The 18,416-nt window shown below is 47.2% G+C and overlaps 1 protein-coding gene across 3 annotated transcripts in view; it reads right to left on the bottom strand.

The window, feature by feature from the left end:
- Nucleotides 1-18,416, bottom strand: part of LOC133127088 (small conductance calcium-activated potassium channel protein 2-like) — a 94,160-nt gene that overhangs the window by 28,312 nt on the left and 47,432 nt on the right. For all 3 annotated transcript variants that reach the window (XM_061239722.1, XM_061239721.1, XM_061239723.1), the window contains exons 3-5: nucleotides 9,683-10,132; nucleotides 3,231-3,326; nucleotides 572-990 (exon numbers count right to left, since the gene is read on the bottom strand). In XM_061239722.1, the coding sequence (XP_061095706.1) occupies nucleotides 572-990; nucleotides 3,231-3,326; nucleotides 9,683-10,132 (965 nt within the window). The remainder of the gene's footprint in view (nucleotides 1-571; nucleotides 991-3,230; nucleotides 3,327-9,682; nucleotides 10,133-18,416) is intronic.

The raw sequence follows: 18,416 nt of genomic DNA, 5'->3' as shown, positions 1-18,416 counted from the left end.
CTCCTTCTAACGCGTCTCACATATAAAAGTTAATGTCTACCAGCACCGATAAACCCAAACAGCAGGCACCGTACATTAAACACAGAGGATAGAGGACTCTCCGGAAAGCGTGATTCAAACGTTTTTTTTTTTTTAAAGATGAAAGAGAATCCAGGACTAGGCAAACATAAAGCAAAGCAGAGCCGCCTGACGTTACCACGGCGCCTTCGCTTCTCAGAGCCGTGTGCTGCACCCCAGACCCTGCGTTTCTCACTTCCTTATTTACAAACTTTCGGAGAAAAATCCTCCTCTTCTCCTGGCCCCCTGAGATACAGCGCTCAGTTTACCGGGAGGAGATCCCGGGGGCAAGCTCGGCAACCAAGCGAATACACCCGTTCCCCCAAAGGAACAATTACACTTCCACGAATTAACGTAAAGGACGCTTAAACATCTTACAAAGAGGGCGTGGACGCATGTAAGAGCCTAGAGAGCCAAGTGGAATGGGATTCTTTGATTTCAAAACACTAACTCCTCGTGGATTTGGGGGGGGGGGGCGGGCGGTGTACGGGGGGGTGGCGGGGTGTGGCCGTACCTCTCGCAGACGCGCACGGTCCACGCGGCGATGATCCAGGACGAGATGCTGAAGACCAGGAGCACGGTGCCGGGGCAGATGGTCATGAGGGTCTTCATGACGAAGCGGGTGTTGAAGTTGATCTTGTTGAGCGCGCCGATGCTGCGGGACGAGGCGTCGGTGAAGAGCTTGCTGTGCAGCAGCATGACGCGGCCGATCAGGTACAGCCGCAGGAACATGGGGATGGAGAGGATGATGTCCACGTCCGCGTCCGCCACCGACGGCGTGTAGGTGAAGGCCAGCCGCGCCGTCCAGGTGAACACGTACTGCCCGGGGATGGGGTGGATGGCGCAGACCAGCAGCTCCAGCACGATGAAGAAGATCCGCTCGTACGTCATGGCTATCCTCCAGTCGTCCGCCCCGTTGTCCACCATGAACAGCTGCGGGGAGAGGACCCGCGTCAGCTCACGCTCGGAAACACCGCGACGTGGCGGGGGAGGGGAATGACACACACACAAACACGCACACGCACGCACAGCAAAGTGGCAGTGGAGGGGCATTTTTGGCAAATGACACACACACACACATACACACACAACACAAATGCAGAGGTGGTGACAAACTCTAAATCAAGCACACATAGACATACACACACACACACACACAAACACGAACACGCACGCACAGCAACGTGGCAGGGGAGGGGCATTTTTGGCAAATGACACACACACACACACACACACACAACACAAATGCAGAGGTGGTGACAAACTCTAAATCAATCACACACAGACAAACATACACACACACACACACACACACACACAAACACGCACGCACGCACAGCAAAGAGGCAGTGGAGGGGCATTTTTGGCAAATGACACACACACACACACACACAACACACACACAACACAAATGCAGAGGTGGTGACAAACTCTAAATCAAGCACACACACATACACACACAGGCATGCACACACACAGAGTTGGCAAGTAACAGGCTCATACTCAATCACACACAGACATACACACACACACACACACACACACACACGCACACACACACGCACACGCACGCACAGCAAAGTGGCAGTGGAGGTGCATTTCTGTTCTTCAAGGATCAAATTTGGCAAATGACACACACACACACACACACAACACAAATACAGAGGTGGTAACAAACGCACGCACACAGACAGGCATGCACGGACACAGAGCTGGCAAGCAACAGGCTCATGGTCAATCACACACAGACATACACACACACACACATACACACACACACACACACGTGCACACGCACGCACAGCAAAGTGGCAGTGGAGGTGCATTTTTGTTCATCCAGGATCAATTTTGGCAAATGTACCTTGTACCTTGAAAGTACAGTAATGTTCTCTTTGGGTACAACTGAACGTCCTTTCCAAGCAGAAAAGGCACAAATTAATTATATATTGCTGGCTAGGGGTCAAATTTGATGTACCGACAGTATAGGGTACCGCCCCAGCGACAAGCATTTGTACATTTCTAGGCACTTTTCGTACCTTTATTTCTGAAAAAGACGTTTGGATAAAGAAGAAATGGATAAGAAAGGAAACGACTATTTAATCTCTACTCTGCTTCTTTCTCTTTCATCATAAGTTCATTTTAATAATTAAACGATGAAAATGTGATTGCCCTTGAGAATTCAGTAGTTGTGTATGCTCTTCCTCCACAAACAAGACAGTGGTGTGTCTTCCTTGATTGTGTCTATAACTATGTCGACTGGAATTGCATTTTGATGTCCATTTTCAGAACCAGTGAAATAATCGGTCTGAAATTACACAACCATTATGCACAGCGCTGAAGCATGGAATAGTTACGGTTAAACTCTCGCACAAAAGCCAATGAAATGAGGAAATCTAACATCTAATCTTTATTAAATGCACCCTAACTAATTAGTTTAAAATTCAAAAGATAATTTTAATATAATTACACGTGACTAATACGACACATGAAAGATCTTCAGCTGATAGCCGTACTGATTGGTTAACAGTTCCATGTTTAATGTGATCATAAATCACTTCTTCACTGTTCTCCCCGTTTAGAAGTCATCAGTGACGTGCCCACATCAGCGTCATTAGAGAACATTTAAGTCATATTCTAAACCCATGCAGGTTTCAGAATTCATGACTCAGAAATGTTTGCAGTGAATCTTTGCTCGATGGTAGATCAGTTAATATTAAGATGCACACACACGCACATACACACACAGGCACAAACACAAACACACACATGCAGAGGCATGCACATACACACACATATGCACACACTCATGTGCGCATACACGACACAAATGTCCACCCACATATACACGAGCATGCCCGCATGCACACACACAAATACACACACAACACAAGTGCAGAGGTGGTAACAAACAGGCTCATACTCAACCACACACACACACACACACACACAGGCATGCACACATACAGAGTTGGCAAGCAACAGACTCATACTCAATCACACACAGACACACACACACACACACAGGCATGCACACACACAGAGTTGGCAAGCAACAGACTCATACTCAATCACACACAGACACACACACACACAGGCAAGCACACACACACACACACAGAGCAAGCAACAGGCTCGTACCCAGCCACCCTCCTCGGTCTCACACAGCCACTCACCTGGATTTCCCGGGCATGGTACATTATAATGAGACCAAGCAATATAACAGTGGAAAGGCTGATAAGGCATTTCAGTGCAAATGAATATGAAGATTCCTGCAACAAGAGAACACAACAGGGAAGGGGGGGATTAACAATTACAGGAGTGATAATCCTTATATTCACTTCAACTGATTTTCTAAAATGTATGCAGTGCAGAGTGCAGAGTTACATACTACAGCAGCGGGGACAGAAACCGCTCGTTAAGAGTCAAACAATCTGGACATTTCCATTCCTTGTTCTCCTGTTCCGACAACGTCTCCGTCTTCGGTGGTAACTCTAGACCTCCGTCGAACCGGGCCTCCCGTTAACCCTGGTTTTTTTCATTATGAACTAGAACACACAGTACCAGCTCCTCACTGTAAAATGGAGCCAAACCAGTGAGGATCACTTTTGGGGAGGGAGGGGGAGCGGGGGGGGGGGGGGGGGTCAGTGGGAATCCGGTAGAGGGGGCGGGGGGCAGCTCTTAGCAGAACGAAACAAAGCAGCCAAAACAAAGTCTGACTGTAGCGCCGTGGACCCGGCTACACTGGGAAAACACGTGTAATTGGGATGAATAACAGAGGGGGGGGGTGAAGAGGGGGGAGGGGGGGGGGGTACAGCCGGGAGAGGAAAGCTCTCCGCCGTCTCCGTCGAGCGAGGGAGCAGCAGCTGTCGGAAAGGCAGCCTGTCACCGCCGTCCCCCTCAGCGCGAACGACGCGCGCTCACCCCGCGCAAACATGTCAATTTATCTCCAGACGCGCCTCCGCGCCGCCGTACGTGAGGGGACTTAATGGCCGCTTCAAAGATTTGGACTAATGATGAAAAATGCGCGTTGGCTTTGGCGAGCCGCAAAGGCCGGCTGGGCGCAGATCGTAGGGCCCTGCATATAGCCGCGGGGCGTAGATCATGGGGCCCTGCGTATAGCCGCGGGGCGTAGATCGTGGGGCATAGATAATGGGGCCCCTGCATATAGCCGTGGGGCGTAGATCGCGGGGGCCCTTGCGTATAGCCGCGGGGCGTAGATCGTGGGGCATAGATAATGGGGCCCCTGCATATAGCCGTGGGGCGTAGATCGCGGGGGCCCCTGCGTATAGCCGCGGGGCGTAGATCGTGGGGCATAGATAATGGGGCCCCTGCATATAGCCGCGGGGCGTAGATCATGGGGCCCTGCGTACAGCCACGGGGCGTAGATCATGGGGCCCTGAGTACAGCCGCAGGGCGTAGATCGTGGGGTCCTGCGTACAGCCGCAGGGCGTAGATCGTGGGGCCCCTGCCTACAGCCGCCGGGCGAGTCATGGGCCTCCGGCGGTGAGGGGCCCTGTAACCGGCCGGCCGGCTGGCGGCGGACGCCCTTGAGTGAGCCGCTTCAGTGATCGCCCAGCGGTGCCTGGCTGTGCGAGATGGCGGTGGGTTAAAGGCATCACTTACTCGGTAATCTCAGTTATGACACCAGTGTCATAAGCAATGTGGCCGCGTGCATATCACTCTTCATACGGGGGGTGACATTAGCGGGACGTTAGCTTGCGTGGCGGCCTATCACCGTTGGTGTGCGTGTGCGTGTGTGCGTGTGCGTGTGCGTGTGTGTGTGTGCGTGTGTGTGTGTGTGAATGGGTGAAGAAGAGGCATCAGTTGTAAAGAGCGTTGGATAAAAAGCGCTACATAAACACAGTCCATTTTCCCATTCATGTGGCAGAGTGGGTTGGATCAGGGCTCGGAACCGGACGGTGCTTTCATTATTGCGCGAGGCCACGGGACGGTCAGGCGGCTCGATCGGGACATTCGGGGAGGATGCTGGGCGGGAGAGGTAAGAACGGGGGGGGGGGGGAGGAAACGAGGCGGCCGGAAAAACCGGACGGAGCGGGGGAGCGGGAGCGGCGTTTCCGCGCGGTGGGAGGGAGAGCCCGTGAAAGACAGAGCCCGTTAATGCGTTAAAAACCCACATTCATCTTCCCGGCGCCTCCCGCCCGGGCCCCGCACAGCCCCTCTCGTCTCCATAACGGGGAGCGGCAGGTCACGCCCGTGATGAATCGGGAGGAGCGCGGGGAGCGGGGAGCGGGGAGCGGGCCATGGATCACCGGGACTCTCGGCACAGGTGCGGCACACGCTAATGAGCGGCTGGCTGGTCTGCATGTGGAGGGGGGGTCTGCATGTGGAGGGGGGGTGTGTGTGGGGGGGTTTGCATGTGGAGGGGGGGTGTGTGTGGGGGGGTTTGCATGTGGAGGGGGGGTGTGTGTGGAGGGGGGGTCTGTATGTGGAGGGGGGGTGTGTGTGTGGGGGGGGTCTGCATGTGGAGGGGAGGTGTGTGTGTGGAGGGGGGGTCTGCATGTGGAGGGGGGTGTGTGTGGAGGGGGGGTCTGCATGTGGAGGGGGTGTGTGTGTGGGGGGGGTCTGCATGTAGAGGGGGGGTGTGTGTGTGGGGGTGTCTGCATGTAGAGGGGGGGTGTGTGTGTGGGGGTGTCTGCATGTGGAGGGGGGTGTGTGTGGAGGGGGGGTCTGCATGTGGAGGGGGGGTGTGTGTGGGGGGGGTCTGCATGTAGAGGGGGGGTGTGTGTGTGTGGGGGTGTCTGCATGTAGAGGGGGGGTGTGTGTGTGGGGGTGTCTGCATGTGGAGGGGGGTGTGTGTGGAGGGGGGGTCTGCATGTGGAGGGGGGGTGTGTGTGTGTGGGGGGGTCTGCATGTGGAGGGGGGGTGTGTGTGTGGGGGGGGTCTGCATGTGGAGGGGGGGTGTGTGTGGAGGGGGGGTCTGCATGTGGAGGGGGGGTGTGTGTGGGGGGGGTCTGCATGTGGAGGGGGGGTGTGTGTGTGGGGGGGGTCTGCATGTGGAGGGGGGGTGTGTGTGGGGGGGTTTGCATGTGGAGGGGGGGTGTGTGTGTGGGGGGGGTCTGCATGTGGAGGGGGGGTGTGTGTGTGGGGGGGTTTGCATGTGGAGGGGGGGTGTGTGTGTGGGGGGGTCTGCATGTGGAGGGGGGGTGTGTGTGTGGGGGGGGTCTGCATGTGGAGGGGGGGTGTGTGTGGGGGGGGTCTGCATGTGGAGGGGGGGTGTGTGTGGGGGGGGGGGTCTGCATGTGGAAGGGGGGGTTCTTCTGCTGCAAAAATCACACACTGTGCCCGTCGCACTGGGCATGTGCAATACCCGCGACTTAAAGACCAGCACAAATGAAAATTCTAATTCTTCATAACTGCGTCTTGAAGTATATTCCCAAAAATGGATAAAATCGTAATAGCTGTGTATTTTATTTAATTTTTTATTTCATTTTCAAGTTTTTTTTTTTTTCATCCATTTCCCGCAAAACATGATTTTTTTTTATTTCACGTCATCGTGTACCAGCGGGCGTGTATTTAGATCAAATATCTGTCAATTTTCCGTTCCCCTACAATCAATATCCTGTCACAAAGCAGCGCGTATTCTTCCCCAGAGAGCCCACCTCCTAATTTAACGTCAGTCAAATGGACCAGAAAGATCCGTTTCACTCGTGTATACGTCATATTGTGGGAGCTAGTGCTGCTCTTAGTTCCGTCTAACTTTAATTTCTGGCTAATGTTTACCCTCCTCGTGCTGTGAACAAAATCAGGAATACATCCTCATCCATTTGCATTGTGTGGCAGGTCCATCACTTAGTATTATTTATTTTCAGACTTATCTTAAAACAGCCTTCCTGTACTGCTCGATACACAGTGGGCTATGCTAGGCAGAAGGACTTAGCAGCAGCCGCTACGACGTTATGGCACATTATAAACATGGCGTAGAATAGCGATACCATATAGCGAATATGATCAGTGTTTGCGTCTCCTCCGGTTTTGCGTAAAGCAATCCATCACTGTCTTTTACCGGTAGCCTATAAGTAAAGGGCAAGAGCAGGGTGAGGCTTTGCTCTTAATTATTTCCTTACTCAATTATTTACGGGAAGTTAACAAGTTCATCAACACTGAGAACCTGATAGGTAGAATGTCCCTGGGTGGTGTGGCCGGTGCAGGACACTGTACACCACCCCGGCTGGCAATCGTAGAACCTCTACGGTCTAAAATTAGGACAGGCCTGAACTGTCTTTAAAAGGACAATCGCAAGTGAGAAAAAAATAAGCTTAATAATGGCAAATATACATTTATCTAAATTACCCTTTAAATAACATTTTTTTTTTTACACTAATACATATTTATAATGACGACTGAGTAAAAAGGTCATACATACGCATGTATATTTATAAGAATTATATCGTATAATTGTGCGACACGTGACACGGATTCTGCACAATGCCGTTGCTTTGGGCGGACATTTTTTTTGCCCGGTGGACACCGGCGCATTCCGAACTGACCGGATTTAATGGCGTGTCGTTGCGAAACGGTGACAGTCTCCAGAGGAGGGAGGAGGCGGAGACGGGACGCGAACGCAGCGCGCAGGCCGGGATGGCGCGGCGCTGACACGTCCCAGACGAGGCTGTAATTGCCTCCGCGAAGCTCCAGCAGCAGGACGCCGGGCCGGGCGAGCAGCGTGCGCTCTAGACTCGCCGGGGCGAGAAACGAGCTGTTCTGCCGGCGACAGGAAATGAACCCTCCTGCGCCGGAGTTCGGGACGTAGCTGGAGATTCGCTACGTTCGCCTGCGGAACGGCTCCCGCTGAGGGCATTCCTCACAGCCCAAATCCGCACGCGCCTGCTTACACGTGCTGGAAGCTCGCGGTGGGACGCAGAAGCGCTTTGCAAAAAAAAATCTGGTGATGATAATTATCGGTATAAACTATTATTGTTGTTGTCATTGTGATAATTAGGTGTGCAGAGGCTCTTAACGTTAAACTGCTGTGCTGACTGTTCTGAAAATGTTCTTTTTTTCCTGGGGCACCGTATCATGATATACTGTGAGGAATTAGGAAACAATGCACTTTCCTAGACGTGGTAGTACCGGGGCTTGAACAACCAACCTCCAAAACCTATATGTAGCATATCATATTTCTGGCTAGGCTCACACAATTCTTGCTATTTTTCCATCCCAATGTCATGGTTTGCTTATACACGTTGAGACAAAAATAATATTCTCCTGTAAGACGATGACAAACAAAGCCATCCGAGAACATCCAAAGGGGCTTCATCACCTTATTCTCTTTCCTAATAAGAACGCCTCCTCTCAGGGTCCCAAGGAAAGTACAAAGACTCAAATGAGGCAAATATTTTTTTTTGATTAAAGATGGAGGACAATCATGCTGTCAGAGAGCTGTTTTGTTTTATTAAAATTCCTTGCCTTTAACGTGGATTAAATAGCTGGGGACTTCACGCTGCAATAACAGGTTTTTTTTACTTGGTGAGTCCCCTATTTTATTACCGACAAAAGTGACCCATTTTCAGCCTCAGGACAGACATTCAACCATTCTTTCAGAATTAGTTCTCCCGTAGTTAACACGGCGATGGAATCATTTTATTTCTTTATTCACTCAATACCGCAACCTACCACGCTAAACATTCACCATTCAAACTCCAATATGAAGCGTGTGCACTCTCTGCCATTTTATAGCACCTGACAATCCCTAATCAATAACAATCTGCAGTGATTTAGGAGAATAAACCTGGATCGCTCCCATCAGCAGAGAGATGAATTCTCATGTTCAGAACATTGTTCAAATATATATCAGTCCATCAGTGTCCCCTATAGAATAACTACAGCCAGGAATTATATGAGACTGCCTAAGATGGTTGAAATGAATATATGCTGAAACAGAGTGGACCTTTCCACAGAGGTGACATTGACTGAAATTTGTGCTCACAAAATATAATTTGTGCTCACGAATGACAGTAAATTGCGCGCATGAGATGTTACATTATTATTGGCATTTGGTAGACGCTCTTATCCAGAGGAATGTACAGTTGATTAAACGAAGTAGGAGACAATCCTCCCCTGGAGCAATTCAGGGTTAAGGGTCTTGCTCAAGGGCTCAACGGCTGTGCGGATCTTACTGTGGCTACACCGGAATTAGAACCACCAGTCCTTAACCACTACGCTACAGGCCGCCCCTGTAAACGATGTAAACGAAGATGTGATCACAAATTAATGCAAATCGTGTGCACAAAATGAAAATTGTGCTCACAAATGAATGAAATCGTGCACACAAAATGAAAATTGTGCTCACAAATGAATGAAATCGTGCACACAAAATGAAAATTGTGCTCACAAATGAATGAAATCGTGCACACAAAATGTAAATTGAGCTCACAAATTAATGAAGTCGTGCTCACAAAATGAAAATTGTGCGCACAAATTAATGCCAGGCTCCGGACCTTTCAGGTATGTTCTTGCAGTGTTTTTTTAACGAAAAATACCACAAACGAAAAATCACACCGTCGTTCGTCGTTGTGTGTCGATTTTCGCCGCCATTTTGACCAAAGCCTGCAGCATTACGCACGTTCCGCCGAGGAGCCCGTCCCGCCAGCCGCGCGTTCCTTACCTTCGTGTAAACCCCCCAGGAGAGCTCCGTCTCCGTCACCATGACGACGATACCGAACATCCCAAAGATCAAGGCGTAGTCGCTCAGCCGCTTCCGCTTCTCGAAGAGCGCCCTCCGGTGGCCCAGCTTGTAGCCGATGTCCTTGTTCTTCTTCTGCGGCGCATTGCCTCCCTCCCTGGTCAGGCTCTCGCTGGACGCCTTGCTGGGGTCCTCGCCGTTGCCCTTGGAGACCACCACCTCCAGGCCGGAGCTGTGCAGGGTCTGGAGGGGCTGGGTCTCGGAGTCGAGCTCCGCGAGGTTGCGCCGGGACGCACCCAGACTGCCCAGCGGTCTCACCACGCCCCCATTGTACTTGCAGCTGTTCATGGCTATCTCAGGGAATGGGAAACTGCTCTCTGGGAGGGAGCGCTTGGATCCAGCATGGCTTAGCTTCTTCGGCTCAGCATTTACCTGCAAACAAGGAGGACACAAAATGACAGTTTATCATCCGCACTTTACGGACGTGCACCGTCACTGTACATATACGGTACCGTATGTGCAGATTCGGCAGGCTTACCAAGATTCAGCTTTATTGGGAATCTCGAATATCACTGTATTGTTTTGCTGTTACATATGTGGTACCGTATGTACTGATTCAGTTGGCTTACCAAGGTTCACTTATATTGGGAATCTTGAATAAGCAGACAAACGCACATTCAACCCGCTTGTCACACTCAACTAGTGTAAAATTATTTAGAATTTGTACCGATGCACGCTGAAACAACAGGTCATAATTCCTTGAAGACACATTACCAGGCAACCCACAAACAGGTGCAACAACAGGAGTCCAGGGGAATACAAGGCACCCAGGCGCAGCAGAATGAATAATACATCTTCAGAATACCTTTTAGGATACGGGATATAGCGTCAATGAACTGTACAAAGAACATGTAAAGGAGAAAAACACGATCAGAAAGGCAAAAATTTTCATAAACTCTAGCAGTAATAATCTTTATCTTTTACCACGATGTACACTTAACACGGCCAAGCTCCCCTGTATCCTGCTACCGGTAAGTAGCTGAAGCTCAGCAGGTTCGGCCTGAGCTAAAACTTGGGTAGGAGAGCTCCTTGGATGTGGTGTTGGTTTGGCAGCCCTCCCTCTGGACCCAATTGTAAAACCCAACAGAGCAGTCACGAGAGCATTGTACTGTTGCATGGTACAGGCAATGTCTTTCAAGAGACTTTTTTTGTTTCGAATTCAAGAGAAAGCAATAAGCAATACCGATAAGCCAAAATGAATACTAGGGGGTTACAGCCTTTATTTAAGAAAGCATATAACATAAAATTACCTTATAAATACTGAATACTGTATCTTACCAATTCATACTGCATGATGTAATATAATGTCCTTAAAATATGATCTTTATTAATAGCCAACGTATCGGGGAGCAGGATAATATATGACTTTGTTCCTTCTCATTACCACACAGCGAGGATCTACACTCCCTTTACGTCCTAGCAGAGGCGATGACGTGCACCGGCATGATGGAGGGTGTGTGTGTGTGTGTGTGTGTGTGTGCGCTAGTGTGTGTGTGTGTGTGTGAGTGTGTGTGCGTGCTAGTGTGTGTGTGCGCATATGCGCCCGCGCCTGTGCCTACCTATGTATCTGTCCGTGGGTGGATGAGTGCGTGTGTGTGCTGTTGTGTGTGGATGAGCCCCAAGCCCATAGAGGCATTAATACAAGCCAAATCTGAGGGAGGTGGGAAGCGTCATTCATTTCCTCACTGGCTTAAGCAGCTGCTTATCGTTTATCACTCATGAATCTGCAACACACACGCTATACGAACGCGTGTTCTTCTACCCCTGCATTATACTGTTAATCACTTTATCTTTTTAAGTTGTTTCAGCCCCAGAACAACAAAACCACAATATGTTCCAGTGAGACTATTTGGGAAAGGGGGGCAGCCTGTAGCCTAGTGGCTAAGGTACATACACTGGGTCCCAGGAGGTTGGTGGTTCAAGCCCCGGTGTAGCCACAATAAGATCTGTACAGCTGTTGGGCCCCTGAGCCAGGCCCTTCACCTAACATTGCTCCAGGGGGGATAGTCCCCTGCTTAGTCTAATCAACTATAAGTAGCTTTGGATAAAGTGTCAGCTAAATAACAAATTATCATTACTAAAGGAAATATCCTGATAGACGTAGCTGCTTCTCTCTCTCTCAGTAACCTCCCAGCGTATATTTATCTCCAAGAATAGCTTGTGAAATCTTCTTAGACTGGCATTGAAAAAGTGTGTTCCACTTGCTTATGAATATATCATCCCAAATACAGAACATTACCGTGTCTTCCTGAGCTTGCTCTGACAGCCCAGGCGTGATTTTCCAGTGAACGGGAGGGGCAGCTATTCCTTGGGCAAGTGTGCATCTGCAGACATGACTGACTCCTCTACCCAACACGGCACATATTCAACACCTTATTAGGGGACTGCACGAAAATCCGGATTCCTTTTCTCTGATTTAGTGATTTTCTGCAGGAGAACTTTTCAACCTCAATATGGGGTCGAGACGGAATCGAGGCAGCCACCAGTTTCCCCCACATTGGAAAACTATCTACATGAATACAGACATAATCAATAAATCTTCAGTATTAATCAACCAAAACTAATAAACCAATTTAATATAAGACCACCCCCTGACCAAAACAATTAATGATACCTAATGCTAGCTAAGCTAACTAAGAAATATTTGGTTATTTAGCAACCTAGCAAACACCTATACATTATTTTACCGCCAAACGGCTGGTGTCAAGGCCCAGGTGTTGTTGCACGACATATCAATATTACTTTCTGGGTAGATAATGTCGCATTGAATGCTGAAATATGTCTTATCGAGCCCTTAATATCTTGGGTTCAATGCAAGAAAAACTTTAGATTTCCATTTGCAGCAGTCAGACAATGAGATCCTGCTCACTGGAAATGAGCGACGAGACTTAACACAAAGTGGCCCCCCGCATTCCAAGACAACATTCCTTCTGCTTTATGATACAATAAGCTAACCAGCCTCACCTATCTCGACTGTCTGATGGGGCATTGAATCAATTAACATTGGCCCTGGCATTCACTCACAAGCAAATTTAAGTGTTCCTTATGCTCTTTATTTTCTCAATTTGAGTCAGGAATCATGTAGTGGATTCAATCTCATAAAGTGGTGGACTTTAATCACATTTTAGCGCTGGCAAAGCTCGCTAGCTAGTGAGCATTTCTGGCCGGTGACATTAAACGTTTGCAAGCATTAGTGCCACTTCACCAATACAACAATGCACATAGCAGAGTATAATCAGGAGACATAGCTGGCCAAGTGTAATAACACCGACAATCATAAAATTCATATAGTATTGACTTTAAAAAAATCCTGTTATCGTAATGATCAGTACCCAGCAAAGGAAAAGGAGACAGAAGGATAAATATATAGGCTAACAAGGACAACTGTATGGATAACAAAGGGCAAACCTTCCAGCCATGTTCGCATTCACGGATATTAAACACACTGTGTGTATGGACTACACTATAGAGAAGGAGTGCACAGCAATGGGCAATCCGCTTTGGGATTTTGTGCCAATTTCTGCTCTTAATTATTTAATTAGCTAAATATTGTCAGATATTTGTATATGCACCAGCTATCACCGTAGACTGCAAAAAAAATAATATAAAAAAAATAAAATAAAATAAATTAAGGTAATTGCTTGGAACAAAAACCAGCTCGCAGACCGGCCCTCCAGGACTGGAGTTGGCTTTAATCGTAAAATAGGAAGCCATGTCAAGGGCATGTTGAATTTAGCCGCACTATGTGGCCAAAAGGGTTTTCAGGTCTTTGGTAGATAAGGAAAATATTTTGGTTGGGAATCAATAAAATGACTACCCATCTGCTTTACCCTGCTATTTTTGCTCCCTGGACACAACTTCATCAATGATTTTCAGATGTTTTCACAATAAAATATGTAAGGGATAATACCCTATGGGCCAGTCAGTTATGAGGAAATAATTGCCCAACAGGGTGGTGCTATGGCCTGATGTGAAGTGGTCATAAACTACAGTGTCTTCCATGGTCTAGCAGGTTGTTTGCTATTGCTGAGCTCACCAGTACCAAACAGTGGTATGTCTAGCAGTCAGAGGGGTGCCAGTTTGATCCCACCCTGGGTGCGTCAAAGTGTCCCTGAACAAGACACCTAACCCCCAATAGCTCCTGATGAGCTGGTTGGTGCCTTGCATGGCAGCCAATCACGTGTGAGTGTGTGTATGAGAATGGGTGAATGAGAAGCATCAATTGTACAGCACTTTAGATAAAGACTCTATATGAATGCATTTACCATTTACAACAGCAAAAGATTCAAAATTCCACCCCTAGAATCAGGTCTAGAGCTTTTGTTAGCTGTCTTGTGCATAAACTAATGATGTAACAACAGCAGTCAACTGTCTAATTACTTTTGGTGCCCCAAATTCTAGGGCAAAATGTGAAATCTCTTTGCAAACATTTTTGAATAAACACTGTGCCTTAATTATTTCAGATGTGTATAGTGCGCATAACAATCTTCTCTTTTTGTAAAAATAAATAACTGGGATCTCAATAACTACATTGTGCTAACCTAAAGCCATGTGTACAAATAATCCAACCAGTTTTCAAACAGGGAGGTAATTCACTGAAGACAATACATTGACATTGTTTTTGTTTTTGTTTTTAAAACGACAGAGAATAATGACAGAATGAGATTCTGGGACACACAGTACTACAATTAATCCCTGGAAAAGAGTGACATGGAAAATGTAAGGGAAAAGGAGAAAAAAAAAATAAAACTCCTCTTATTACCAGTTATTCCACCCGTACTGCACACCGACAATAAGGCTACATAAGGCTACTGGGCCTCTTGTAACTGCCTTTCACATTGTTGTTGCCTGGATCAGGGAAACAGGCATCTCGCACCCCAAGGGATGCAGCAACACAGGACGTTAGTCAGGCCTTGGCTTCACCTCAAATTATCGCTCCAACTGGCTATATATACACACTGCACTGCATACACGTAGCTTGTCTACTATATATTCTCCGTTTTTGTTTCATAGACACAGAAGCGTGCACACACGCACACGCACACGCTCACACACACACACACACACACAGATGCACACACACACACACACACACAGAATTTGTATGCTTAAAAGAATCAAGCTTGCTCTACTTTCTTCTCTTAAAAACCGCCAAAATGACTAAATCTAAATTTGGGCCCAATCACAAAAAAATGTCAGTAAGGCCCTAATGGGGTCTTGAGAAAAGGGTGTTCCCTTTAAGGAGAATAACCCATGTCATTCCAGGGGTGGGCCTTTGTAATAGAGAAGAACATCTAAAGGTAGATCCCCTGTAATTTGAAGGATATAGTATCGGAGTTAGTATTATATAATATCATAGCATCACATTCTTGGACCCTAGATAGTGCAAGTAATACTGCTGGTATGGTTTGTATGTGGATTCAAGAGTAAAAGAGTGGAACAATTTGGCATTGTTTCATGATGATCCTTACCAAGGTGTAAAGATTTTAATATTATGCTACACATGCACCCCTGGTCTTCGAAAGTCTGGGAGATCAAATCTCTCCTTTGTCAAACCTAAAATAATTGCAGGGTACGGCAAGAAGACAATTTGTTTAATAACCATCTTTTATATTCAAGGGGAATACAGGAATAATAACAGTACCTGAGGATTATGGCCTTCTATTCAGCCGTCACCATCTACTCATTTACTTTTAAGGGCGACGATCTCTTTAAGAGAAAAGCTACATTCATTACATACAAGTTCAATCACAACTGGCTTGCTAATTGTTAAGGAAAACACTTCAGAAATGATGGCTATGCTGATAACCTCTCTCGAAAATAGAGATCTCAATTCAATGCTATCATTGCTATCATCTCTCAAAAGAAATTCACATTTCCTCATTCGAGCTAATGAAAGACTGCGTCGGCAAGGGCAGTGAAGGTAGCAGATAACAAATTCCTTTACCGAAAAAGGGCGAGATCCAAGGTGCAAAAAAATAAACAGTTATATTCCGCAGACAGGACTACTAGGGCTGCTTTCTATTGACTGACTGACACAAGTGATAAATTAAAAACATCAGCATCAAAGCCAACAGGTAAACAGGTAGGAAAGTGATAACAAAAACATCTTTCATCGTTAAGAATAAAAACCATATTTTTTGGTCCACCAACTGATGTGCTCTTTCACCTACCTTTCAAATGCTGGCTGTTCATTAATAATGCTCCTCTTTAATATTGCTAAACTATATTTTGGATTTCACAGCTAGACCTGGAGAATAAGAGACGGCTCTCTTTATTGGTTAATTGCCTACCCCTTACACAATTAGCTTTAATTTCCTCAGTAGTGAGCCTCTGTAAGGTTTGGCATAAGGGATCACTGGGTCAATTCACTGTTCAGTAGATCCCAGAGCAGGTTCCTCGCCAATCTGGCAGAGGACTTTAGCTAAGCCTCCTGAGATGTTATGAGCTCTGCTCCCTTTTCCGCATGTAGGTTCAGTCCATGGCTTAAAAACATCTGCATGGGTCACTCATGAGTTATAATACCACTAATGTGCGTATTATTATTAATTGAAAGGTCTGAATCCTCCTGGAATGCAGATCATATTAATTGTCTCACTGGACAGAGATACGTACCCAAACAATGTTTCTTCATATCTGTAAATGCTGTATTTATATTTAGGCCCGTAACATTTTTATACCACAAAGAAAAATCCCCTTCCAGACCCCCCCCCCCCCCCAAAAAAATCCTGGGAGTTATCCTTGACATTTCTGTCATTATCATCAGGAACAGAGTGTCATTTACTTTGGCCTCACAGTCCTCTCTGTCTCACGTCCAAAAGTATCATTCCACCTGTTCCTTACCACCTCATCCTCTCCTTTGATAGACCAGAGCCTGTCGCCTTCCCGTTTGGAATACTGAAACCTGATCTTCATTGACCTGCATGTCGCAGCAATTCAACACCTCTGAATCATCCATAACGCTTATGCCAGATTTGTCTTTTCATCATTCTCTGCACCCACGCCCTCCACACTCTTAATTTAATTTTTTTTTTTTTTTTTATGTCTTCAGCACCCAGTTTGGAAGGCTGAAACTCGTAAGCTGTTTTTCCACTGCTGCAGAATTCTCGGTCGCTGCAGGAGGGCGCAGGCATGCATACACATGTTCCAGAACACTTGCAGCCGCGTTCCGGAAACACGTGCAGCCACATTCCGGAACGCCTGCAGCCAGCCACTGCAGCCTGCACTCTTCTTCTGCAGTCCTCCACAGCCACTGTGCTGGAGGACTGCACCCTGGCACAGGCAGCACAGGCAGCACAGTCCGATCGCAGTCACCTCACAGGCCAAAGGAGTTGCCATTGTGCATTGTGGTGGGGGCTGCCCTGTAGACTGAATTTGAAACCCTACCCATCTCAGTAGTACTCCGCTCAATTACGCATTGCGCCGCGTGACTCCCAAACTGTCATTCAGCTCCGGAATGACCAGAATTTCACAACCAAAATCTAGGGAATATCGCTGCATCGAGATAAACACAACACCCACACCTGTCCCCTCTACCCATTTACCATTATAGTATTGACCTGTTTATCTGCTACTTTCATTGCCCTGAGGCAAGAGGCTGCCCACTCTCACCTTTCACCTCTGAGCAGTGAAATGAAATACCCAACGCGTGAACACTGGCCTTGCCTCTGTGAGGATGTCCTTAGCCTGTACCTGGCTGCTTGTGTACAATGCTTGTATCTCAGACTGAACCTGAAATACCGACATACTACAGTAATTACAAAGCCACCAATGACTTTGAGTATTAAACTCATTATGGGACAAATGTAACATTTGCTTTCGAATGAAATTTGTGGTCTGCTCTAGAATGTTCTAATGCCCTTTGTTGTTTAGATAATGGCCTGCTATACCTTCAACTCTTGCAACTATTATGAGTAGAATGGCTGCTAATATTATTATTATTAGTAGTAGTAGTAGTAGTAGTAGTAGTAGTAGTATCAGTAGAATTAGTAGTAGTCATAGTAGTACATTTTAAATTATGAAAATACAATAGAAACATACATATCCATGTAAAATATTATACTGATTGTACTTAAATATACCAAGGTTAACACAAAGCCATAACACATATGGTGAATAATGCAATTACAGAGGCAAAGGCCCAAGCAAAAGATGAAGTTTCACATACAGTATTTCCCTAATTATCATCCACCTTCAGCAGCTTTACACCTCCAATGAATACCCCACAGCAGGCTATGAACTGCTAGCCTCATGATTTTATAATGACCGCTAACAATCCACATGCTACAAGATATAGGATTAGCAGCCTGCATTAAAGATCCAAGATCCCCGAGCCAGCTGAACTAATCGCACCCTCATTCAAACTCAAGGTCATGACATACCCGTCCCTAACAAAGTTCACATGCTAGCTCAGATCCTTAACTCCGCCGCGTCTCCCCAGTCTAAACCCCCGCAGCTAATTCTGCCAACAGATACGTTTCGGTTTCACGAATTCGTTCGCCGGCACCACGGCAACAAGGATACATATGCCGCAGGTTTCAAAGAGCTAGTTGCCTTCTGTGTACGGTACAAACGCCTTCCATCGCAGGTATTGAGTTCTGTCTGCTGCTTCTGAAATCTGCTACAACAGATTATGCTGGAGACGAATCCAGAATTC

This window comes from Conger conger, chromosome 4 (assembly GCF_963514075.1).
Source record: "Conger conger chromosome 4, fConCon1.1, whole genome shotgun sequence".
Classification (NCBI taxonomy): domain Eukaryota; kingdom Metazoa; phylum Chordata; class Actinopteri; order Anguilliformes; family Congridae; genus Conger; species Conger conger.
This window is presented reverse-complemented; position numbering and strand designations above follow the sequence as displayed.